The 24,537-nt window shown below is 50.3% G+C and overlaps 1 protein-coding gene across 6 annotated transcripts in view; it reads right to left on the bottom strand.

The window, feature by feature from the left end:
* The window catches only part of LOC105476347 (glutamate ionotropic receptor kainate type subunit 4), a 484,554-nt gene that overhangs the window by 101,104 nt on the left and 358,913 nt on the right, over positions 1-24,537 (bottom strand). For all 6 annotated transcript variants that reach the window (XM_071075720.1, XM_071075723.1, XM_071075724.1 and 3 more), the window contains 2 exons: positions 15,068-15,220; positions 14,043-14,147 (listed from right to left, as the gene is read on the bottom strand). In XM_071075720.1, the coding sequence (XP_070931821.1) occupies positions 14,043-14,147; positions 15,068-15,220 (258 nt within the window). The remainder of the gene's footprint in view (positions 1-14,042; positions 14,148-15,067; positions 15,221-24,537) is intronic.

The following is a 24,537-nucleotide window of genomic DNA, read 5'->3' as shown; positions in this document are numbered from 1 at the left end:
TAGTGCCCTGAACTACTGCTTTGTAGCACTCATCACATTCGAAATCATATAGGTATTTAGGTAATTATTTGTTTCACACCCCTCTCCTGTACCAGAGTGAAAAGACTCTGTCTTGTTCACTATCATATGCCCAATACCTTGCATGAAATTGGCACTTACTACATATTGGCTGGATGCATGAATAAATTCCGCTTTGTGGCTCCAGCTTCCAGGGAAGTGCCTGGCCTAAAAGGGTGCTCAATAAATATCTGTTGAATTGAATTAGAAAGTTCCTTTGGGCAAGTCATTTCTTTTGATCTTTAGTTATCTTACCTATAAAAGAAGGATATAGGCTTGCCCCTTCCAGTTCAAACAGGAATTCCTGAAAATGCTGGGTATATTTATAAAGTGAGGTGAATTTGCAAAGTGACTTGGGGCAGAGCCTGAGAGAGACAGGTTTACTCTTTTTTACTTTTGTGAGTGTCAGCAGCTCTCGTCTGAGCAGTTGTCTGAGCAGGCAGCCCCAGAAGGCCTCAGACAGGTGACGGTAGGAGGCGACGGGCAGCACTGCTTCCCTGGCGTGAAGGTGAAGCAGGTGGCCACCGACATGAGGGATACAAGGAAGTCTCCTCTCCAATCTGCCACAAAACAGCTCCATGAAATGAAGGTAGTGACGGGAAGGGTGGAATAGATGTGTGGAACCAAGAAACACAACTAAGGAAAAAGGAAAAAGGCTTTAGAAAGAAAGATTTCTGCCCAATAGATAGAAGAACTTTCTAAGAATAAGAGCGTTCCAAGATGGAATATACTGTTCCTGTATGAGTTCCCTGACACCGGAGGCACTCAAACAGACTCTATGATAATCCATTTGCCAGAATCCAAGCAGCCAATTAGAGTGCTGGCCTAGAAGACCTTTATTATTCTTTTTGACCCCAGGAATATAAGATCTGGATTCTACTTCTGCATCAGGGGAACCAGGAGAAAGGCAGGACATCAATAGGAAATGAAGCCCTTGCTCATTTTGAGAAAACAGGAGAACAGCAGTATGGGGCAGTGAACGCAGAGAAAAGGCCATTGTAGGAAAACTTCAGCTACTCATACGTTTGCTCATTCCTGGTCTTCTCTCCTGGCTGAAACTCACTACAGGTGATTCTCATTATTCATGGTAGTTCTGTTCTATAAAGTTGCCACAAACACTGAATTAGGGAATACTGAACCATTTTTGTTCCTATGGGAAATACAGGGCTAGGTTCCTGTGAGCCTCTGGTCACATTGTTTTCTTCAATCAATCAATCAATCACTTTGTTTTACATGTGTTGCTGTTTGCAGACACCTCGCTTAATATATATTGTTGATGCATCTACATTAAACAACAGCAAGCCCACTCAGCCAGAATGCAGCTTACCTAACACATGTGCTTTCACTGGAAGGTACATCACTGTTCTTGTAGGTAGGAACACTAGATAGCACTTCAGCACTATGCTTAGGGGTCATTTTAAACAGAAACATTGCCAAGAAAAAGTACAAAACTAGACAAGATGTGGCATGCAGTGGACTGTGAGAAGGACACTTGTTTACAGTATGAGAGCTGAAAAAAGAAGACACGGTGCAGCCTTGTTCAGCCTCAGCTGGGAACGTGCACATCGGTGATTCCAATTTTTTGCTGCTCTGTGCATGTCTGCAAAAGCACTGTATTGATTTGGGGGTTACAAATAGATTTTAGCAAGTAGTCGAATTTGCAAACATGGAATCCACAAATAATGAGGATCAACCGTACTTGTCTGCTCTCGAATGTGAAGCTTGTGCCAAGACCTGCCCAGACTTCCATCCCTAATCCCCAGTGTCTGGCATAGGAAGCAGAATTTGATCTAGCCCTCACTGCTCCTCCTGCCAAAGAGAATAAAAGCACATTGGCTGTTCTCAGAGATTCCAGTGACAGCGAAAATAATAGGGCAGGAGTGGAGCTCAGTCCACCCCAGTCAGCTCTGACTAAAAATGCCACCCCCGAATGATGTTTGTATGAACTTAATAGACTTCTCACCTAGCTCATGGTTTCTGAAGTTAAATTTCCTAGAGATGAGCTGTGAGGATGCTCAGATCTTCTTTCTTTTTGGACAGAAGCACTAAGTGATTTCAAGAATTTCTGTTGCTGGCAAGGAGTGGTGGCTCATGCCTGTAATCCCAGCACTTTGGGAGGCCAAGGCACGCAGGTGACCTGAGGCCAGGAGTTCGAGATCAGCCTGACCAACATGGCAAAACCCCATCTCTACTAAAATGCAAAAATTAGCCGGCTGTGGTGGCAGGCGCCTGTAATCTCAGCCACTTAGGAGCCTGACGCTGGAGAATCGCTTGAACCCAGGAAGTGGAGGTTGCAGGGAGCTGAGATCATGCCATTGCACTCCAGCTTGGGCAACAAGAGTGAAACTCCGTCTCAGAAAAAATAAAAAATAAAAAAAAGAATTTCTGTTGCCTACATCACAACTTCCTTTTCTTTTCTTGCATAGTCGAAAATCTCACAGATTCCCTTGTAAACATTTTGGGGGACGATCACATTGGCCTTCCTCAAATTGCCATGTGTGGAGTGCATGGCGGGATCCGCCAACATGAGGACACATCTGCACACCCTGCTCTCACCTCCAGGAAGCTAGAAGGTATTTCGAATTAGCTGCTGAGGAAAGAATGTATCAGAGAGCTCAGGCATGCTGGAGATTTTTCATCTTACAAGAAAATTACTGCCAAAGAACATGACACAGGCAGGCTATGCCTGGCTTCATTTGTTAAACGCACCAGGTGGAGAAGGATCTTGGGAAAGCTGGTTGTATTAATAACAAAACTTTGCGCTCTGAGTGGCAGATGCCAACTGAACTCATGATTTTAATGAAGTGCCTGGGTGGAAGGAAGCCAGTTACTCGCTGTCCTTCTGGAACTCAGGACATTGAAGTCAGCAGAATGCTGGAGGGCAGGGGAGGACACAAGTTCTGAGCTTTCTGCGAGGCCTGAGCATGGCCCGGCTCTGCCCCTGGCTGGAAGCTGGCTCGCAGCATGCAGCTAGCATGTGCGCAGGCCTTGCTGTGCTCTGGCTACATGGGGAATTTTTAGTTTTGGGGTTGTCAGCAGCGCTTGTCTGAGCAGGGCTCTGTCAGGCAGGCCTTTGAGGTGCTGGGATTCTCATAGGAGTGGTATCACAGCTTCTGCTTCCCTAGGCTTCACACCCAACCAGAGCCACTGCCAGGTGGAAGCAGCAAGGCTGCCACATTAGAGAGTGGAAAAAGGAGGGGTCAGGGATGGAGGAAGGAGAGAGGCAGGGGAGGCAGAGGCTGTGGGGAGGCCATCCTGAAGCCCCGAGTGGCCAGCCTGGTAGAGCTGGTGTGCGTCCTATCTGGCTGGCACGGGCCGGTCTTTGTGTGGTTACAGCCAGAGTGACCTGGCCCTGGGCATCTTGCTAGACCTCGCTTTGTTCTTCTCTCTGCCCTGAGGCACAGTAGAAGCGAGATTCTGGGAACACCACACACAAAGGTAGACAGATACATAGATAGTCATCTCTGCGTGAGATGACAGAACTAAAATTTGCAAATATAGTAGAATCCTCAAGAACAGCTATAAACAATGTTTCATTTTGCTCTCACAATAATTTTATGATGCACATAAAGCAGATATGATGATGATCACCATCCCTGCTTGACTGAGAAGGAAACTGAGAAACAGAAAGCTAGAACAGAAACGGAGAGAGCTGGGACTCTGCCCTGAGCCTTTGACCATGAAGCCTTATGCTCTTCCCAGTGCCCCACACTGCCTGCTGCTGAATGTGGCTCCCTCACCTCCCTGGATCCACCTTCATTCTTTCCCCAGGCCTGCCTGCCTGCAAACCCCACACCTCTGGCCCGTGGCCTGGCCCACCTCCCATCAGAGCTGACTGACGCAGGCTGCTTCCTGAGACCGAATTAGCAGGTCCGCCTCTTCCGCTCTTCCAGGCATGAGCTGGCTGAAGAGGCACGGAAAAGAGTCACTGGGAACTGGCAAACTTCCCCAGACTGATCTCAGGCAGAAGCGTGATCGGGCACATTATAAGAAATACATTTAAAATGCAGCACTTTAAAACCTTGTTCTTCTGCCCAAAAGCGGCCCCCAGCTCGAAAATTTAAGTAGCTCTAATTTGTTTGCCGGCTGATGTGTGAATAAGCTTCTGCAGTCAGTGAATTTCCCATCAGAGCTGATAAGCAGGAAGTCCCTGTGCTTTGGGAGAAAGAACCAGACTTATGTGGGCCAGGAAGGCAGGAGAGAAAATGCCCTTCAGGTTACACCCTGCCAAAGCCAGCTCATCTGCCCCTTGACCGTTGTCCCTGGAGTGGACAGGAGAGCCTGAGTCACTCATAGGAGAAAGTATTTCAGAGCCTTTTAGCGAAGTAGGGGAGCACTGTTCCTGGACGATGGCAAGAAATGGAAAGGGGGAAGATACCAGTGATTGGAGGGGCCTTCTGCTTCAATTTTCAAATTCCAGTTGTCAGCGGGGAGCTTTGTCATATGAAATCTCTCTTGAACAACGTGGCGAACAGTGGCTTTACAGAACTCTCATGACAAAATCCTCAGGTCCCCAGGGCTCTAGTGTCCCCATTGGCTATGAGCTCCTTAGGGCCTGGACAGCACATCTGTGTGCCCCCTGCACACCTCCCCAGGGCCCAGGGAGGTGGGCTGTGCACACACCAGTCCCTTGTTCACTCCTGTCTTCGCTCTCCAAGCCTGCCCTGAGCACCACTCTCAGCTGGCTCAGGGAGCCCCCAGCACTGAATAATAGTGTGAAAAGTAGAGGGAGCACATAAATGGAGCTCTGGACCGGTGCTTGCAGGAGCTGGGGGTTAGGGAAGCCTCACTGAGCTGAGTTTTGGAGACGTGAGTAGGAGTAGCCAGGTGAGGCATGGGAGTGGGTATGGGTGCACTGGCACGGGCATGTGAGAGAGCCTGGCATGCCTGATTGCCACAGCACCTAGTATTGCTGCAGCAGAGTCGGGAGGGTCAGTGCAGAAGAGGGGACTCAAACGTAAGCAACACCCAACACCTGCCATCCTGAAAGCAAATGGGGGCCACCGAGGGCTTTTCAGCCCAGGAATGACGCTCTCACAGATGTGTTCTCCGGTAGGAAAGATGGACTCGCTGACCTCCAACTCTTAAGAATTTTTGACATTCTATGAGATGTTGTCAACTATTTTAAACCTCATTCCAATTCCCCTTCTCCTGGATCCTTAATTAAAAAGAAGAAATAAGTGACTTCTCAGTAACTTTCAAAGCAGCCCCTCAGCCACCCATCTCTCTTTCTGCTCCCTCCACCCGGATCTGCCGCCTCAAAGTTTCCTCATCAAAGGTAAAGTCACTCCCACTGGCTCTGGGGGAATCGCCTGTCAAGTGGCCTCCCCAGCTGGCCCACAGAGGTCTATTCCCAAGCCGGAGAGCTGGCACTCAAGGCTGCCGATTCCCAACAATCAAAGCCGGCTCCAGCGCTCTGAGCCAGGCTCCGGCAGAAGCAGCTTCAAAGGATCTGCATATTTATGGTAAATTCCTTCCTCAAATTGAAAATGCATTAGATAGTAGCAATCACAGTACTCTCAGAGCCACCTTCCCGCTTCCACCCCGCAACCTGTCTGAGCCTTAATAGTCCTTCTCCTTAGCGCAGAAGGGGCTGGAGCTATGATGGGGTCAGCTCACAATACGAGGGGCTGGGGTCAAGGGCACAGATGCCGGGGGTACCTCTCCATGGACAGTGTGAAATCCTCCTCACTATTCTTCCATGTCATGTGAAGGCAATGTCAGTGCAGAATGTCATCTGACAGGCAGGGCGCTTTGATGGTTTTCTGTTGTTCTAGGTTTGTTTGCTTTTGAAACGGAGGAAGGGGCCTGGGTATGGGGACAGGAGTGGCTCCCACCAGAGAAGCAGGTCTGCTAAAATTCCCACCAGAGCAACAGAAGCTATTTTCCAGAGTTCTTGGCTGCACAGGGTCACGATAAGAAACGCAGCTGCCTTTACGTGACTTCCGAGTGCAGCAAAGCAAGTTCCACCGCTGCCAAGGCAGGAGGATCCCGACTCCCCCGGAAAGGGGGCAGAGCTGCCTCTGTGTGGGCTTCTGTCAGGCAGGATGGCAGGAGAGAAGATTAAAGAGAGGCAGCCTGACCTCCTAGCAACGGGTGGGACCTGCAGAAATTTCAAGGAGTTGGGTTGAATTCTCTGAGCCTTCTAAAGACGACACTGGATCCCTGAGTTCTTGGTTTGCAAGGGTGGCTCGGGAAAGTCATTTCATTCATCCTCCTCCTCGGGTTAGAACTCAAATCAGCCCCTTGAAAGCTGGGTTGATATAAGCTTTGGAAAACAAAAGTCTGGCTGTCAGCTCACAAGGCTTATTACTGGCCCTCTCCTTCGCTGCCTTGCCAGTTTCTCCAGCTCTGTAGGAACAGTGTGAAATAAATCTGTGGTCTAAGGAAAGTGTGGCTCAGGTGTAATCTCTGTGAAAAGTTCACAGGAAAAGAACCCTGCGTATCTGGTGGGAGAAAGGTAAGTGGAATAATTAATTGATCCCAAGGCCCAGAGTTCAGAATGAATAAAAAATTGGAAAACAAATTCCAGTAAGAAAGCTAACGCGGCAAACAGAAATGTGGTGTTCAGTCTGAGGAAACTCATAACTCTCCAGTGCTCTCAGCTCTGCTGTTCAGCCCCATCTGGAGTGTGGTGTTCAATGTGGGCCTTGTGTTTTAATAGACAACCTAGACAAACTGAAAAGCACTAGTGGTGAGAGACGTGGCAGCCATGTCATGTTGGGAACTGCTGCCTGAGAAAGGAAAAAATGGAAGAGCATGACAACATCAGCCCTGTACAGTAAGACCTGGCTGCAATTTTTGTCTTCCCCAAAAGATGATGAGCTCTTGGGGGAACCATGATTCATGAATCTTGCATTCCCAGCCCCTGACACAGAGAAGGTGCTCGAAAATTCTATGCTAAATTCAGGCATGAAAGAATAAGTGAATGAAGTAAAATCAAACTTTTGAAAAACATTTGAAGAGCTGGTAAGAAAGAGGAAGCAGACTGTTCCTATTACGGCAGAATTAGGAGGCAGATTTTGACTCAGTGCCTGGAAGAATTTGGAATGTGTCCCTTGAGAGGCAGTGAATTCCTCAGCCCAGGACATGCTCAGGGAGAGGCTGGGTGGTCATCTCCTTCAGGGGAACAATGGAAAACGCTCTTGCATTGGGTTGGAGGAATCCATGAAGGGCTTGAAGGTCCCTTCCAACATGGTCTGGGGCAATTCTGTATAGTGGAAAGACCTTGGACTTTGAAGGCAGCTGTACTCAGACCCAATTCTTAAATCTGGCACTTACTGGCTGTATGAATGTGGATACATGACTTCCTCTCTCTCTGTCTCAATTCCTTCACCTACAAGCTGAGAGAATAGCTCTCCTGCAGGGTTGATGAAATGATGAGAAATTTTAAATACATACGTACACCACTCAGCACAGCACATCACGTAGGTGACAATAAATGTTAGCGATTATGTCAGTAGAGCCGGCTTTCTATGTAACCACAGACAAGCACAAGACTGTGCCATGCAATTCTAGTTTGGCTAATTCTTGGGTTCACCCAGGTCCAACGCTGGGAGGTTACGACCTTCATTGCTCAGAGAAATGAAACTGAGGTATCCACATAGTGATATACAGTGAGCCAATAGAAAAAGTTTAGATCTGCATCTTAAACTAGGAATAGCAAACCTCAAAGGCTTAATTAGAGCCTGTTAAGCCATTTCCGATCCTCAGATGAAAGGTGCGCTCATCTTGTTACGGCACTAACAAAGTTGCTTGGGGGCTGCTCAGAATCTCTGATCTTTAGACCAAGTTAAACGAAGGAAATTCAGGGTCTTCTAATGCTGTGCTTCCTTCTTTCCCAGCCTCTTCCAAAGATTTCTCCCAAATCCGGAAGGGAGAGTATACTTTCCTAGTACTGTCCAGGCCATCTTCCGCGTCATGAAAAGGGAGGATATGAGATGGACAATGGAGATCTTGCAAGCGCAAAAACTGGGCGGCGGAGCTGAAACAATACTGTCAACTTCTATGCCCATAAGCCAACAACTGGGAGATGGTCCAGGTTCAGAAATGTCACTGACAGGGCACAACAGGGAACTGTCCCTGACCCTGCAGTCTCCAGCAGAAGCTCCACAAAGTCAGTCTCAAGACTGAAAACCCTCTCCGAACAGAATCAAAACAGTCATTTTTAAAATAGTAGAAAACAACCCTGAGTTCTGACAGACTATTTTTAAAACGGTAATAATCCTTTAATCAGCCACCGGCAGAGAATGCGGTATTTGGTTCGGATGTTTTACCAATTACAACCCACCAGGTCCCCGCGTGAGGCTTTCTAAATAATCAAAACCAGCTCTTAATGGTCACTCACCCAGACAGGAAGAGAGAGAATAAAACCAAGCCCCAATGAGAAGACGCCATTCCTAAGGCACGCCCAGCCCAGCCGGTCATCAGGACCGAGGCGCTGTCCTGGTTTGCAGCAGGTGGCAGCAGAACAACAGACCCGGCTAAAGGAGTTTGATTTGGGGTTTTAGGGATTCCAGGAATGTGAGGAATGGCCAGGAGTGGGGGAATCCAAGAGCACAGGCTTTGCAGTTGGACAAGCCTGAGCATAAATTCCAGCTCTGCCTGAAGTCCTTGCTAATAGCAGGACCAAGTTCCTTCCGCTCCCTGAGCTCCCGTATTCTTATTGGTGAAATGTGAATTTATCTACCTTGAAGGGCTGTCCTCAAGATTGGAAGCGATTTGGGCAAAGTGCTCATGTGATGTCCGGTATGCAAAAAGTACTCAAAAGATGTTATTTCCCCTGCTCCTTGTCCCTTTCTCCTCCCCTGCCCAGCATCACCTTGAATGGAATTGGGAGAGTATTCGCACAGAGATATTGACATTCCTCCCACCCTGGAAGAGAGGCCCAATTAATTATCACTCCCTAAACCATTTCTTCATCCTGTAATAAGCAGGGGAAGGACACCTGTCAAGAGGCAAAGATTGGGCGGTGATTGGGAAGGGACCTGGGGACCAAAGCTGCGAAGCTACATCTGTGTCCATGATACATCACGCACAGTTTTCACTTGGTACTCACGGCACCTACACCAGACAGGGAAGCAGCAGGATGCTCACTAGATTTGTTGAAAAAAAAGAGGGGGCAGGACATAAAGAGAATAATGACCATCCACTTTACAAGTCCAATCAAATATATGTGTCCCTTAGAGTAGTTGAAGGTCAAAGCACATCCTCTTTAATGGTCACTTCTGCAGCAGATTCCATCCAACACTGGCTCAAAAAGATGGGGGTAGGATGTGGAGAGGTCAAGAAAAAAATCTCTGTGTAGAGGCTGCAGTTCACGAACACTCTTCTACTAGGACAGTATTTGTCAAAGGGTAGTCTGTGGACCACCTGCACTGTTATCATCTATCTTGGTACTGGTTAAAATTATGCGGATTTCTGGAATATATCCTGTTTTACTAAACTGGAATTTATAGCTGTGAGGCCTGGGAGCGTTCAATTTTTATGAAGCACTCTCAGTCATTCTGGTGCACGTATATATTTGAGAAGCTTTGCCCTGCACTGCTCATGTGTGCCGCTGCCGAAGAAACTGCAGCCGCTATGGAGGATTCAGGGCACAATCCCTTGCTGGCCTGGGTCGGGGGCTGAAGGATGAGCCCTGGGGGCTGGGGCTGATGACGCTGGTTCTTAATAACTCAGGCAGTCCTCTGGCCTCGGGGCGAGCACAAGCCAGCCTGAGCAGCGGCTGCTGGAGCAGCAGAATAAAGATGAAGAGGCACTTGGAGCCTAATCAGCTGTCCTTCAAGTGGAGAGTGGGATCAGGGCTACCAGCCAGCTCTGCCACTGCAGGTGTCTCTTGATGGAGGGATGCTGGAAGTGGGCTCTTTCCCCGAAGCACTCACAAAGCAGGGCTGAGGTCTAAGGGGAGTGTTTCAAAGTCTGGGATCAGGCTTTCTATGGAGTGAGCATCATGTTCTCCTAACTGTTCCTCCACTGTTATCATCTCCACCCCCTTCTCCTGTCCCCTTTTTCTTTCTCCGCTTACCACTCCTGACACTATGTCACATATACATTTGTTTGCCCACTGCCTGTCCCCTACTAGAATACAGGCTCCACAAAAGCAGCCGCTTTCTTCGTCTTAAAAAACCTATACCTAGAAGAGAGTCTGGCACATAATAGGCACTCAACAAAGATGTCTTGAAAGAATGAATGAATATTCTTCACTTCACATCCCCCAAGCACATTGGGACTCAGAGAAAAGTGTGTCTGACAATTTCTCCACAGGCTGGCAGCTTCACCTATTCAGGTAATTAGAAGCCTAAGGGCACAATCTGAGTGTAATAACCCAAATTTGCACTTACGGTTTTCTATGTCAGGCTCCCTGGACCGACCGTGAGCACTCTCTCCATGCAAGGGCTGAATCTTTTTCAGCTTCGTTTCCCCCAGGCCCAGCATGGTACCTGATGCATAGTGTACGCTCAATATACGACTTGTTAGATGAATAAAATGGCCATTTTGTGAAACGCCATCCCCGTGGTTTCTGGCTGCCTACCTAACCCTGCTCCCATTTGAGAAATTATGCAAAGTGGTAGCTGTTATTGCTTACAGGCAATGCAACTCTGGCCCAGAGATACGAGGCCTTGCTGAGAGTCAGCAGCAGGACTCTGGGCTCCCCTCTGTCTGGGACTCTTTCCTTTTACTGCCTCGCCTTCCAAGAAGGGTGACCTGACCTCGGGACCCAGCATAATTAAGATCTCCTAGAAAGAACTCCACTGGACTTCTAAGGAGGGCTGATCAGAGCCTATCAGATGTGGGGACCCAGAAGCAGGAGGCAGATGTGACAGGGCCTCCGCGGGGTAGGGCTTCATTCGAATCACCTTGGGGGCTTGACGACTGCATCAGTTCCCAGGGCCTATCATAGGCCTCCCCAACTAGCCTCTTGTGAGGTAGAGTTTTAAAATCTGTGTTTTTAATGCATTTCCAAGGCGATTCTGATGCATAATTTGTTGTAATGGTTAAGGACTTAGACTTTAGAGGTAGATCTATTTGGGTCCAAAACCAGCTCTGTCATTACTGTTTGTTCAAGGATAAGTCACTCAGTCCCCCTGAGCCTCAGTTTCTTCAAGTATAAAACTGGGACTAATAAAAAGTATCTATTTTGTAGGGTTAAAAGAGAAAATATATATGACACACTTAACATGGTATAAGGCCCATGGCAAGAGCCTAATAAATGGAGGCTGCTATGATGATGACAATTGCAGTGGTAGTGATGATGATATTGGTGGTGGTGGTTGTGGTGATGACAGTAGTGGTGGTGGTGATGATGACAATGGTGGTTGTGATGATGATGCTGGTGGGGGTGGTGGTGGTGATGATGGTAGTGGTGATGGTAGTGGTGGTGATGATGGGGATAGTGGTGGTGATGATGATGACGGTGGTGTTGGTGGTGGTGATGGTGGTGGTGGTGGTGCTGGTGGTGAGCATGTTGGCAGTGGTGGTGGTAGTGGTGATGGTGCTGGTGGTGGTGATCGTGGTGGTGGTGGTACTGATGGTGGTGGTGATGATGGTGGTGGTGACGGTAGTGGTGGTGATGGTGGTAGTGATGGTGATGGTGGTGGTGGGTGGTAATGGTGGTCGTGGTGGTGATGGTAGTGATGGTGGTGGTGCTGGTGATGGTAGTGATGGCGGTGGTGGTAATGGTGGTTGCTGTGTTGGTGGTGGTGGTGATGGTGGTGGTGGTGGTGATGATGGTGGGGTGGTGGTGTGATGGTACCGGTGCAGTGGTGGTGATGGTGGTGATGCTGGTGATGGTGATGGTGGTGGTGATGATGGTGGTGATGGTGGTGGTGTAATGGTACCGATGCAGTGGTGGTGATGGTGATGATGGTGGTGATGGTGGTGGTGGTGGTGATGGTGGTGGTGGTGACAGTGGTAGTGATGGTGGTGGTGATGGTGGTGGTAATGAAGATGGTGGTGGTGATGGTAGTGATGGTGGTGGGGGTGGTGGTGGTGGTGATGGTGGTGGTGGTGATGGTGTTAGTGATGGTGGTGGTGATGATGATGGTGGTGGTGATGGTAGTGATGGTGGTGGGGGTGGTGGTGTTGATGGTGGTGGTGGTAGTGATGGTGGTGATGGTGGTGGTGGTGGTGGTGATGGTGGTGTTGGTGGTGATGATGGCAGTAGCGATGGTGGTGGTGATGGTGGTGGTGGTGGTGGTGATGGTGGTGGTGGTAGTGGTGATGGTAGTGGTGGTGATGATGGTGGTGGTAGTGGTATGACGGTACTGGTGCAGTGGTGGTGATGGTGATGATGGTGATGATGGTGGTGGTGATGGTGGTGGTGATGGTGGTTGCAGTAGTGGTGGTGATGGTGGTGGTGGTGGTGATGATGGTGGTGATGGTGATGGTGGTGGTGGTGGTGGTGGTGATGAGGGTGCTGGTGGTGGTGGTGATGGTGGTGGCAGTGGTGGTGGTGGTGGTGATGATGGTGGTAGTGATGGTGATGATGGTGGTGGTGGTGGTGATGATGGTAGTGATGGTGGTGGTTTTGGTGGTGATGATGGTTGTAGTGATGGTGGTGGTGATCGTTTGTGGTGGTGATGGTGGCAGTGGTGATGGTGGTGATGGTGGTGTTGGTAGTGGTGATGGTGGTGGTGGTGGTGATGGTTGTGTGATGGTACTGGTGCAGTGGTGGTGATGGTGATGATGGTGGTGGTGGTGATGGTGATGATGGTGGTGATGGTGGTGGTGGTGATGACGGTGGTGGTGGTGGTGATGGTGATGATGGTGGTGATGGTGGTGGTGGTGATGACGGTGGTGGTGGTGGTGATCGTTTGTGGTGGTGATGGTGGTGGTGGCGATGTGGTGGTGGTGATGGTGATGGTGATGGTAGTGGTGATGGTGGTGGTGTTGATGATGGTGTTGGTGGTGGTGGTGATGGTGGTGGTGACGGTGATGATGGTGGTGGTGGCAATGGTGGTGATGATGGTGGTAGTGATGGTAGTGGTGATGGTGATGTTGGTAGTGGTGATGGTAGTGGTGATTGTTTGCGGTGGTGATGGTGGTGGTGGTGGTGATGGTGGTGTTGGTAGTGGTGATGGTGGTGGTGGTGATGGTTGTGTGATGGTACTGGTGCAGTGGTGGTGATGGTGATGATGGTGGTGGTGGTGATGGTGGTGATGGTGGTGGTAGTGATGACAGTGGTGGTGGTGGTGGTGATCATTTGTGGTGGTGATGATGGTGGTGGTGGTGGTCGTGATGGTGATGGTGTTGGTGGTAGTGGTGATGGTGGTGGTAATGATGGTGGTGGTAGTGGTGATGGCAGTGGTGGTGATCGTGGTGGTGGTGGTGGTGGTGATGGTGGTGGTAGTGATGGTGGTGGTGGTGATGATGATGATGGTGGTGGTGGTGAAAAAGGGTAATGGTGGAGAATGAGCAAAGGAGTGGGGAGCTGAAAGGAACTATGAAGGACAAGGCATCCCTGCAATGACGGAGCAGGCAGGGAGCGGCCAGGAGAGGGGCTGTGCCATTGGCATGGGGGTGGGAGTTGTGGGTTGGTCAGAGAAGGGCAGACAGGAGACACCCAGCCATGCACTCCAACACTGAAGGTTTCCTTGGCCCACATGAGATACAGTCTCTGCCTTGCCAGCAGGCTCCCTGGAGTCTAAATGGGCTCCAGGATTAGGGTCCGACTCAGGGAGTAAAATCCTCCCTGGGAATTCCTCCCTTACATGACACCCCCTTGCCTCCCCTTTCATCCCAGTTCTCTCCCTCTTGGTATTTTGCTGGGGGTGTAGTCCCTGAGCCACAGTGACTGATCTGGTGGCAGGAAGGGGGAGGCTGGTGCAGGCCAGGAGCCTCGCCCAGGATCCAACCTGCTGCTCTTGGGGATAACTGGGAGTAGGAGGCCATCCAAAACACCAAAGGCATCGATGAAATGGGCTGGGGTCAGAGAAGGAAACAGAGAGGAGGACCTGCCATCACCACGGCACAGCTGTGCTTACCTGCCGAAAACCATTCCTTGTGAACTGTAAGATTTTCAAGGCATAGTTGGACCTCTGGCCTTTGCTGTTGAATTCAATGTGGCCGGTAAGACCTTCCAATTCTACCTGTCCAAGAGAGAGTGAGTTACAGCACCAAACAGGCCCCAGGTTACACTTGCCCCCAAGCAAGATTTCTACACAGGGGCTATTTAAGGATGCCCTGAAGAGGCAAAGCAGTTAAGATCCTTCTCCTGCCCACCCACAGCCAAGGCATCTTGAGATGACAAATGTGATGTCTGCAGAGACAATTCAGACTTGGCTTGGCCTGGAGTAGGAGAAGAATGCTTCCCCAATAACGCCATACCAACTGCACAAACCAACCCAGTCATGGTGCTAACTTGAGCTCACATTCCTCTCGGCCCCTCCTCCAGGCCCTTGGCTGTCCACAGCATTCATCCTCTCTGGGCAGGCGCTCACCCACCCCCAGGCCCACAGGAAGTCAGGATGACTCTCCACCTAACTCTAAATGCAAAGTCCGAGACATTGTGCTGCAGCAGGCTTCTCTGACAGAAGTCTTCTGTGTGGGGTAGAGATCCACATTCATCCACCAGAGGAGGCATGGCTGGGGAGGACAACAATGGGAAACCCAGCCAAGCTAGAAGTCTTGAGCCTGCAACTCCCACAGGGACGCCAGTCTCCATCAGCACCGCCCTTTCCCAGCGGTGTGGAGCTTTGCTGAGAACACTGCTGAGCAGACAGGCCAGGTGCTAAGTCTGGAATTCAGGGGCCCATTAACAGCATAAGGCTCGAGGGCTGTTGCCTTCTGAACAAACTTCCATGGATTCTCAGTGGTTATTGGGGCTTAGGGAACAAATGTGGCTCATGATCCATTCAACTGGGGTCACTAGAGAACACTGATTTATCTGGGGCTGTAATAAAAGGCACGTTTTGGGGAAGCCTGGAGTTGAGGGACTATTGTACCTTGAACCACGTGTCCCACCCCACCAGCCTGGGCACGGCCCTGTAGGGCCTCAGCCGCTCCTCACCATGCGCAGGTAGTTCATGAGGCTGGTGCCGTGCTGCCAGATCTGGGCCGAGCCACAGGACAGGGGCTTCACGCCGATTTCCTGGCTCCGGTTCAGTTCCTGCACCGCAGTCACCACAGCATAGACAGCATCAAACAGCAGGGCCGAGGAGAGCTGGGAGAGGCCGGGAAGCAGGCAGAGGGAGGGAGTGATGGGTGTAGAGGAAGGAAGGGAGGGGAGGGAGAAAAGAAGAGGACGGAAGAAGAAAAGAGAAAGCAAAAGAAAGGGAAATAAGAGTGCATCTTCATCGCCCTTGGCCCATGTCCTGTCTCTGGGCCAGCTCTACTGCATCCAATAGTCAGGTACTCACCCAAGACACATAATAGTGGCAAAGGCTGCTCTGCGATTCAAGCCTTGAGCTGGCCCTTTGGGCCCCAAATGACTTCAAGTGTACCCTTTTTTCTCTGCTCCAGGGAAATAAGCAACTGCCATTGCTCCCAGGAATCCTCAAGAGGCGGGTAGGGCTGCTTATGTCAAGAAGAGAAAGGAACCTGGCCACTGCCCCCCATCTACCCATTCTATAAGGCTCAGTTGAAGGTCACTTCCTCCTGCAAGACCCCACGATATTGTTTCTTCCTAAATGTGCCTCATATTAGTCCACTTTGTACTGTACAACTTGAGTAGGTATGAAGCACACGGTAAGTTCAAAGCCCAAAGATGAGTAGGAGCCTATTCCTGTGATTACAGCAGGATGGGGAAGGGAGGTACGAGGAGACAGGGCACGAATAAGGGGAACATGAGACAGAGTGTGGCAGGTCCACAAAGGTCTTGCCGGGGATGGGTTCCAAAGAGGGAAACATCTGGTTGGGCAATCGAGAAAGTCTTTCATGGAGGATGCTGCACTGGAACTGAGCACTGAAGGATGGGGAGTTGCTGGCAAGAGGGAAAGGCATTCCGGAGCATGGAACTGCAGGAACAAAGACTAGAAGGTGGAGAGTTGGACCATTCCTAGAGGGAGGGGAGGGGAGATAAGGGGTGAGGCTGGAGAAAGCAATCCATCAGACACGTGACAGGGGTCATGCCATGCAGGGCCTGAAAGTCAGGGAAGAGGTCAGCACAGTTGTGTGCCCACGTTTTCATCTTCCCTATTAAACTGCAAGCTTCTCAGGGTAGAGAACACACAGGACCTTAATCTCTACATTCTGCACAGCATCTGTTATGGGGCTTGTCATGTGACTGGCCCCCAAGACATCTGCTTGACTTGAGTTAACTTCTGGCTGAAATCTGCCCACTACCCAATAAATGGACACAATGTTCGCAGCCTGTGGGGAGGGGAAAGCTGGGTATCTTGGTGGAGGTGGTAGCAGTGGAAAGACAGAAGCCACCTGTCCTTGAGGAACTTGCAATCTAAGGAGATAATACTACACTATGTTAATGTATGCGGGGTCCCTGGCAATACAAACAAACAAACAAACAAACAAACCCTAGTAAGTGCAATTGACTATATACTCAGTACTGTGCCAGGGCCCTGAGGGGGGCCAGGAAGGCAGGTGGAGGCCTCCTGGGAGGAGTGGTGTTACAGGGCTAGAAGTCCACACACAGTCCCATTACCAAGCAAGTTCCTTCACTGAAACCAGACATTCCATCACTGGCGACTCAACATTGCCCCTTCCAAGCCTCCTCTTTCAACTGATGGCATCCTTGTGAGGGTCCCACGGGAGACCCTGTGAGAGCAACATTCCATGGGACCGACTGCTTACAGCCTGCCTCTTTCCTAGCCAGCCCTGGGACACCGGCCCCTCCAAGGCTGGATGGAGGGATGCTGTCGCAGGGTTTTCAAGCTCTCCAGGCAGTGTAAGCAGTGTGAGATAGCGAGGTGTTGGGGAAAGACCTTGAAAGCATGAACACCAAACCCAGAGTCCAGATCCCAGCCCTACACTATGTGCTGAGTGATCCCAGGCACGTGAATCCCTCCAAGTAAGCAACAATTTCTGCATCTGTAAAAGAGAAGCAGCAGTCCCTGCCTCAGAAGTCTGTAAAAGTGCTCTGCAAACGGCCAGTGTCAGAAGATAGCATTCCTGAGGGCAGGGGCTGTGCTCTCAGCTCCAGACAGATGTCAGCAGGTGCTCAGGAAGCAGGTGTTGACTGAACTAAGCAAGGCTCCAGGGAGTGGTAAGGACAGGGGGCTACAGGCATGGTGGATGGCCTTATTTCCTACCCAGTTTTGCTACATGTTTGGCCAGGAGGCCTATGAGGGGAACTGGGTGAGCCAGCTCTGGATAATCTCTTTAAAAGGTAATTACAGAGCAAAACAGTCAACAAAGTTTGTCTAGTCCAGTCCAAGTTCACCTGCATCACAAAACCACCTGGCTGCTGTATGCTTTCTTCCTCCCTCTCCCTCTCTCCCTCCCTCTCTTGCTGCTTCTTCCCCTCCTTGCCTTGCTTCTTTGCTTTATTCCCACTTTTATTCAGCCACTACCATCTGGCAGGTACCATAGCTCAACACCTTCCCACTCTCCACAGAGACACTGGATCAGGCCACTGCCTTCGGCCTCCATCGAGTCTCCTGTATCCCCCTGCTCCAACTCCCCTCCTGTCTGTCCCTGGGTCCCGGAGCCTCCTGGAACCCAAAGACTAAGCAACAAAGGGCACCCAATTCTCACCATGGGGAACAGTGGACATCTCTGCAGTCCTGCTGAGCTAGGATGAGCTGGGCTGAGACGCCACACTCCCGAGTCCCTCCATCCATTGTCCTCCATTCTCTCTTCTCTACCTCCCTGCTCTTCCCCTTTGCCCTCAGTTCCTTCTTCATTGGATTCACCCTGCATGGCAGCGAATGCTCCTTTGCAAGCCTACAACCGTCCTTGTCCTTCCATGTAACTTGCTTTCCCCTGAGCACATGTGGCTTTTTTATTAATGGGCCTCTCACATGCCACAAACTAATGCTGCAGACTCCCTCTTTCTGGCTTAGACAAATTGAGGGGAAGTTAGCTGCCCCTACTGAAATCGGCTTCTAGATTCCTCTGTTTGGCTATTTAAATGATACTATAAACCAATTTCTGTCCCACCTTCTCCCATGCCTCCCAGTTAATCTCATCATTCTCAGATTCCCAAAATTGCGGAGTGTTTGAGCTGGCAGGCATTCTAGAAAACAACTCATCCAGCCAGGCCCGGTGGCTCATGCCTGTAATCCCAACCCTTTGAGAGGCCAAGGCAGGGGGATCACTTTGAGGTCAGAGGTTCGAGACCACCCTTGCCAACATGGTGAAACCCCATCTCTAGTATAAATACAAAAATCAGGGGCCAGGCACAGTGGCTCACGCATGTAATTCCAGCACTTTGGGAGGCCGAGGCATGTGGATCATGAGATCAGGTGATCGAGACCATCCTGGCTAACATGGCAAAAACCCATCTCTACTAAAAATACAAGAAAATTAGCCGGGCGATGTGGCTGGCACCTGTGGTCACAGCTACTCGGGAGGCTGAGGCAGGAGAATGGCATGAACCCAGGAGGCGGAGCTTGCAGTAAGCCAAGATCATGCCACTGCACTCCAGCCTGGGCAACAGAGAGAGACTCTGTCTCAAAAAAAAAAAAAAAGAAAAAGAAAAAGAAAAAGAAATCAGCCGTGTGTGGTTGTGCGTGCCTATAATCCCAGCTACTCGGGAGGCTGAGGCAGGAGAATCGCTTGAACCTGGGAGGTGGCGGCTGCAGTGAGCCAAGATTGCACCACTGCACTCCAGCCTGGGCAACAGAGTGAGACTCCATCTCAGGAAAAAAAAAAAAAAAAAGTCGTCTGACTCTCTTCTTTTACGAATGAAGAAACTGAGGCACAAGACATTCTTCTCTTGCCCAAGGTCACAAAGCAAGGCCTGGAGGCCCGGCACCCCTTTGTCCAGCCTGGCTTCCTCCCCTCTCCACAGCACTGTCCTCCACCTCTGTCCCGCTGAGAAGCCCAGGCTGTCATTGCTCTATCAGATTTATTCTTATGCCTCATCTCCCAGGACAACTTGGGGCAATCTTTCATTGTTGCCTTCTCAGCAGCAGATGGGAGCGTGGGACTCTGGCGCCAGGGTGCGGGCAGGAAGGGGTGGTGGGCAGGCTTCTTGAATGCCCTGGGTTGGGGCCATCACCCAGTTTGCCTCCTGGCCAGACTGGCTGTTTGTCCTCACGTTAGCCCCTCAGTTAAGAGCCATTAGCCATTGGCTGCCTACCTAGCACCCATTCTCCCCTTCTTCCTCCCATTTTATTCAGGTATCCTTCCTTGTCCCAAGCTGCAAGGAGCTTCAGAGGAGGCTGAGCCAGCCCCAGGTCCCAGGGAATCCTGGGTGGTCCAAGGTCCCCAGGCCAATATGTGATTTGGGACTGTGTGAGTGACCCCATTGGAACAATGAGCCATGAACAGCGGCCTGGAAGGAGGGGCTTGCTTCTCAGGAAAGTTTCCTGTCTCCTAAGAGGACGCTCCTTCTCTCTCCTCTGGACATGTCTGTGTCTGGTTGGGATGCTTGGACTGCTGCAGCCAGCCCAGCTCCAGCCTGAGCATGAAGCTGGCACCAAGCAGGGACACAGCAGAGATGGAAAAGATTTGGTCTCCAACCTCATCACTCCGGAATCTTGCTAAGCCACGCAATAACACATTTCCGTTTTCCCACAAGGCATTTTAATACAGGGTTTCTGTTGCCGAGAGTACTCTGGTACCAAGGCCCTGGGGATCCCTTTCCTCGCAGAGGCATTGTTGCACGAGGCCCCAGAGTCTACAGGCCCCCTCCCCAGGTCCCCTCTTCCTCTGGTGAGGCTGTGTGCCGGTCCCCAAGAGACCCTCATCACAGTACAGTTGCAGAGAAAGCGCCACGCCGTTTCTCACATCCTCCCACCAAGCCCCCAGCTTGTTCCTGCTACATGGTTGCCACTATTCCCACTCCGTCTGGGACATGGTTTCCTTGGCTGATGCTCTCTTATTAGCGCATGATGTGGATGCTGAGAGATCCATGCATGCCTGTTGGCAATGTTCTTTGGCATCTCCAACTCCAAGGCCTTCAAGATTCTTCGAGTGCTTCTAGTACTAATGCCAGCTAGGGATGCTGGGCGCGGGGAGCAGGTGGAAGGAAAATCCTCAAGGTTCTGGTCTCCTCTCCATCTGTGCGTGGCCTTCAGAGGGGCGAAACCAGTGACGAGTCCCCCGTAGGCTCTGGGCTTTACGGTTCCTCTGTGTGGTTCAGCCTGGGCTGGTCAGAGCTGACCCCTTCTAAACCCCAAAGGTCTTCTCTCCCAGTGCAGTCTCCTCGGGTTCCTCTGCCCATCACCAGGCCACTCTCTTCTACAGGCTCCTGGCAATCTGCTCACATTTCTCACCTGGATCCTTCAAACTGCTCTGAGAATTCACTTCCCAACCCTTGTGCCTGCAGCTTTCTCCTCGCAGTCACCAATCTCCTGCCCTCACCCAATTTCTCCTCTGATGGTGTGCGAGCCTGTCATCTCTCTGCCTCATCAATTTTTCCATCTTGTTTCAGATCTCCATCCCAAAGCATCTTTCTCCCTCTCCTAATTGCTTTCTCCCTCCGCTATTACTTACTCATTTAGCTCTGGAAAGCATTTGGGGCTACAGTCAGGGAGAAGCAGTTTCTATTACAAAAGCCCTCCGGGCCTGGCGTGGTAGCTCATGCCTATAATCCCAGCACTTTGGGAGGCCGAGGCGGGTGGATCACGAGGTCAGGAGATTGAGATCATCCTGGCCAACATGGTGAAATCCCATTTCTACTAAAAATACAAAAAAAGTAGCCAGGTGTGGTGGCACGTGCCTGTAGTCCCAGATACTTGGGAGGCTGAGGCAGGAGAATTGCTTGAACCCAGGAGGCAGAGGTTGCAGTGAGCCGAGATTGTGCCACTGCACTCCAGCCTAGGCAACAAAGAGAGACTCCATCTCAAAAAAAAAAAAAAAGAAAAAAAGAAAAAAAGAAAAGCCCTCCATCCATGTCTCCACTTCTGGGCCCACCAGGGGAAGGAGGCGCCCCCCTGCCTCACTCCATTTCCACCCCTTCTCTGCTCTCTTATTCCATTTCCTTTTCCTCTCTGTCTTTCTGTGGCCTCCGCTCCTCATCTGTGTGTGCACGCCTCTTGGTTTTTGTCTCTGCTTCTCCTGTCCCTGTCTCTTCTAAATACTAAATCCCCCAAATGGCTCAGTCCTCATTTAAAATCCTCTCCTCTTCCTTGGCACCAAAACGTTGCTTGGCAATGAACCCTCGATTCTCTTGTTTTTATATTTTCATTTGGTTCTTCATTGTTATTTTCTTTTGAGCTGTTTGCAAATTGTTTAGGGGAATGCAAAGCTCTGTATAAATTAAGATGAATCAATTCTGACTCAGGGAGCTGTGGCTGAGTTCCTTCCCCCTCCCATGATATGAAAATAAGAATATCTCCTAAATACACACCTGTAACCCTCATCTCTCTCCACGCCCCAGATGACGGGATTCCCAGGATCCTCCCGGATGCCAATTTGTCTCTGAACTTCTGCAGCTTAAACTCTACCCCCCAATATAAAACCAGGACAGGAACCATTAAAATCTCATGGAATAGTTCTTACAATCTGGATTTTATTCAATGAAATAAACACTTAATTACAAACATCTGCTTTAGCCTAAATTCTAATTACTTAATCTAGCCATCTGTAATTTTAATGATTTTCCAGGATTTTTGTTCTTTGCCGCGTGATTAATGGGAACGGCGTGTGAAGCTAGCGGGTGTGCGTCTCCATTTGCGACACCCTGTCTTCTGCTTGCATTGTCTCAGGCAGAAGCACGTTTGCAGCTCCTGTTGGCCACCTGGCAGGTATGGCTTAGGGGCGTGGACTGATCCAGAAGGTTAGGAATAGCGGGAGACACCTACCCAAGTCAGGAGAAAAAGGCAGTGGAGAGAAGAAAGTGCCAAGAGTGAAGAAAGAGCGGGGAACATCATGTGGAGAGAGAGAAACAGAAAGGAAGGTCTAGGGAGAAAAGGGTAAAGAAGGGGAGAAGAGGAAGAGAAAGAGAGAACGTCCCCACTGAGGCTGGAGCTGTAGCCTTTGTAGAACGCTCGATGGCGGGGACAGAACCAGACTGTTTTCCTGGAACCGACTCCCTCTCGCCTTCCAGCTCCCCAGAACATAAAAGAGCTGGGCTGTTTGTGCTGTGAATTTCTCAGCCTCCAAAGAGACAGGAAGAGGCACCACTTTTCAAAAGCTGGTTGCTAAAGTGAGAAGCCTTGAGAAAGGTGTGTTGCTACTGTTGCTGCCGTGAGCTTCCTTTCCACACGCTGAGATGAGAGTGTCTGGAATACTTTCCCTTCCCTCTCAGAGGCCACAGAGACAGTAGCTGGAAGGTTCTCCGGCACTGGGAGACAAATGTAGGTTCTACTCCAGGTTATATTGGAGTGCTGATCTCAGGGGACCCTTGATGTGCCATCCAGCACTTCCATGCCTCAGTTTCCCCACTTGTCCAAAAGGGCTACATGACCACTCTTAACTGTTACTAGGATGCCATGAGGAGGAAAATAGGAGAAGGCGGGATAATTTCATGGGAAGGGCTACAGGAGTCTTCAGCTCTGTGCCCAGGTGAAACCCAGTGGGGTGGGCGCCCTGCTGTCCTCCGGAAGAAAGAACACTTGTCCATTTTATTGGCAAGAAAACCAAAGGGGCTTGGCTGAGAGAAAGCTGACTAAAGTAGACGCAGAATCTGTGACCGGCACAAGGACCAGCTGTAGGCCTGAGGTCCACATAGATGCTCCTCGCACAGTCCCATGAGACAGCCTCGAGCCTGCGCAGCTCAGCCCATCTTTACTCTTATTCTCCACCAGCAGCACCAAGAGAGCCTCAGAGAATACCCCCACTCACTGAATACCCCCCAAGCATTCTTGCGGGGCATAAGATGCTGAGGCCTTCGGAAGTCTGACTTTGGACTGGGAAGGAGATAAACGAGGTCAGGGTTTCTATCTTTTAAACGGCCCTGGGCAGCATCCTCATGACAAGACACCCTCTCCAGTCCACTGAGCGAGTCAGCACAGCGCCCCTGCTCCACTGGGATGCCGTGACCCTGCCTGGTGTATTGCACACAGATGAGCAGCAAATGACTGGCCTCCCTTTCTTCCGGCAAGCCTTCCCCGACCTCTGCAGGCAGAACTCAGGGGCTTTCCTCCGCTTCCATGAGAGTAACATAAGCCCAGGAGTCACCTTCCCAGAGGTGGAGGTGAACCCTGCTCCTGCATGGTGCATCTGGAGGACAGTGGCTTTGATCTTCACTGTGTGACTATGTGATGGAGCCAGCCCTTCATCCCACTCTGCCACGGTTTGTTTGGTCCCAAGTCTCATGTGGCAGTGACCCGGGTGGGTTGGATAAAGGGGGTGGACGCTTCACAAATGGCTTTGTGCCTTTCTCATGGGAGCGAGTGACTTTTCACTCCAGTTCCCACAAGAACTGGCTGTTGAGAAGAGCCTGACACCTCTTCCCCTCTCTCTGTGGCTTTCTCTCTTGCCATGTGAGCTGCAGACGCCCCCTCCCCTTGCCTTCCACCAAGAATGGAAGCTTCCTGAGGCCCTCACCAGAAACAGATACCGGCTTCTTGTACAGCCTGCAGAACCAGGAGCCAAATAAACCTCTTTTCTTCACAAATCACCCAGCCTCGGGTATTCCTTGATGGCAATACAAACGGACTAAGACGCACTCTGTATTTGGATATTCAGACTTTTTACCATGCGGCTTTGCATTTTTTTCCTCTAAAAGGGTAGAATACATTTCCTCACTCCCTAACATGGAGTTTGTGTGTGTGACTTTCTTTGGCCAAGAAAATGAGTGTGTGCCTTTCTGGAAGCCTAGGACTAAGAGGTCCTTGTGTTTCCACTTGCTTTGCTGTCCTTCTGTCATCACCATGAGAATATGCTGGGCTGGCCTGCTGGTCCAGGGGAAGAGGTACTGGCCCCAAGTAGGCCCAGTCTGGATTAGCCAACCCATGCATGCTGAGAGATCTCATCCAGAGCAGCAGAGCTGCCCAACCGAGCCAGTTAGACGAGTGGCTCCCTCGCTGACCCACAGGTCCACGGGCTTTATAAATGTGTACTGTATGCATATTTATTGTGTATCATGAGATTTAGGAGTTGGCTGTTACACAGCATTTACATAGCAAAAGCTGCCTGATATATTTAATAATGCCTATTCCAGCATCTGGCATATATAGGTTGTTATATTAACTTACTTGGTGAATAACTGTGAATTGAAGATAGAATCATATCTGATTCCATCTTCACAATAATGCTCTAAGACAGTCAGGCATAATTCACCTAAAATTATGGTAAAAGAATCTGAGGCCCACAGGGGTTACATCACTACCTAAGATCACATGGTGAGAAAGCGTCTAGGCCAGTATTCGACTCCAGGCTCTGTGACTCCAAGGCCAGTGATCTTTTCAGCCTGCCTGACCATGGCAGCGCTGACCCACAGCTCTCTGAAAGGCACTCCTGGCCTTTGTG

Source organism: Macaca nemestrina, chromosome 12 (assembly GCF_043159975.1).
Source record: "Macaca nemestrina isolate mMacNem1 chromosome 12, mMacNem.hap1, whole genome shotgun sequence".
Lineage (NCBI taxonomy): Eukaryota > Metazoa > Chordata > Mammalia > Primates > Cercopithecidae > Macaca > Macaca nemestrina.
The sequence above is the reverse complement of the archived record's forward strand: the minus strand, read 5'-3'. Positions and strand labels throughout refer to the sequence as shown.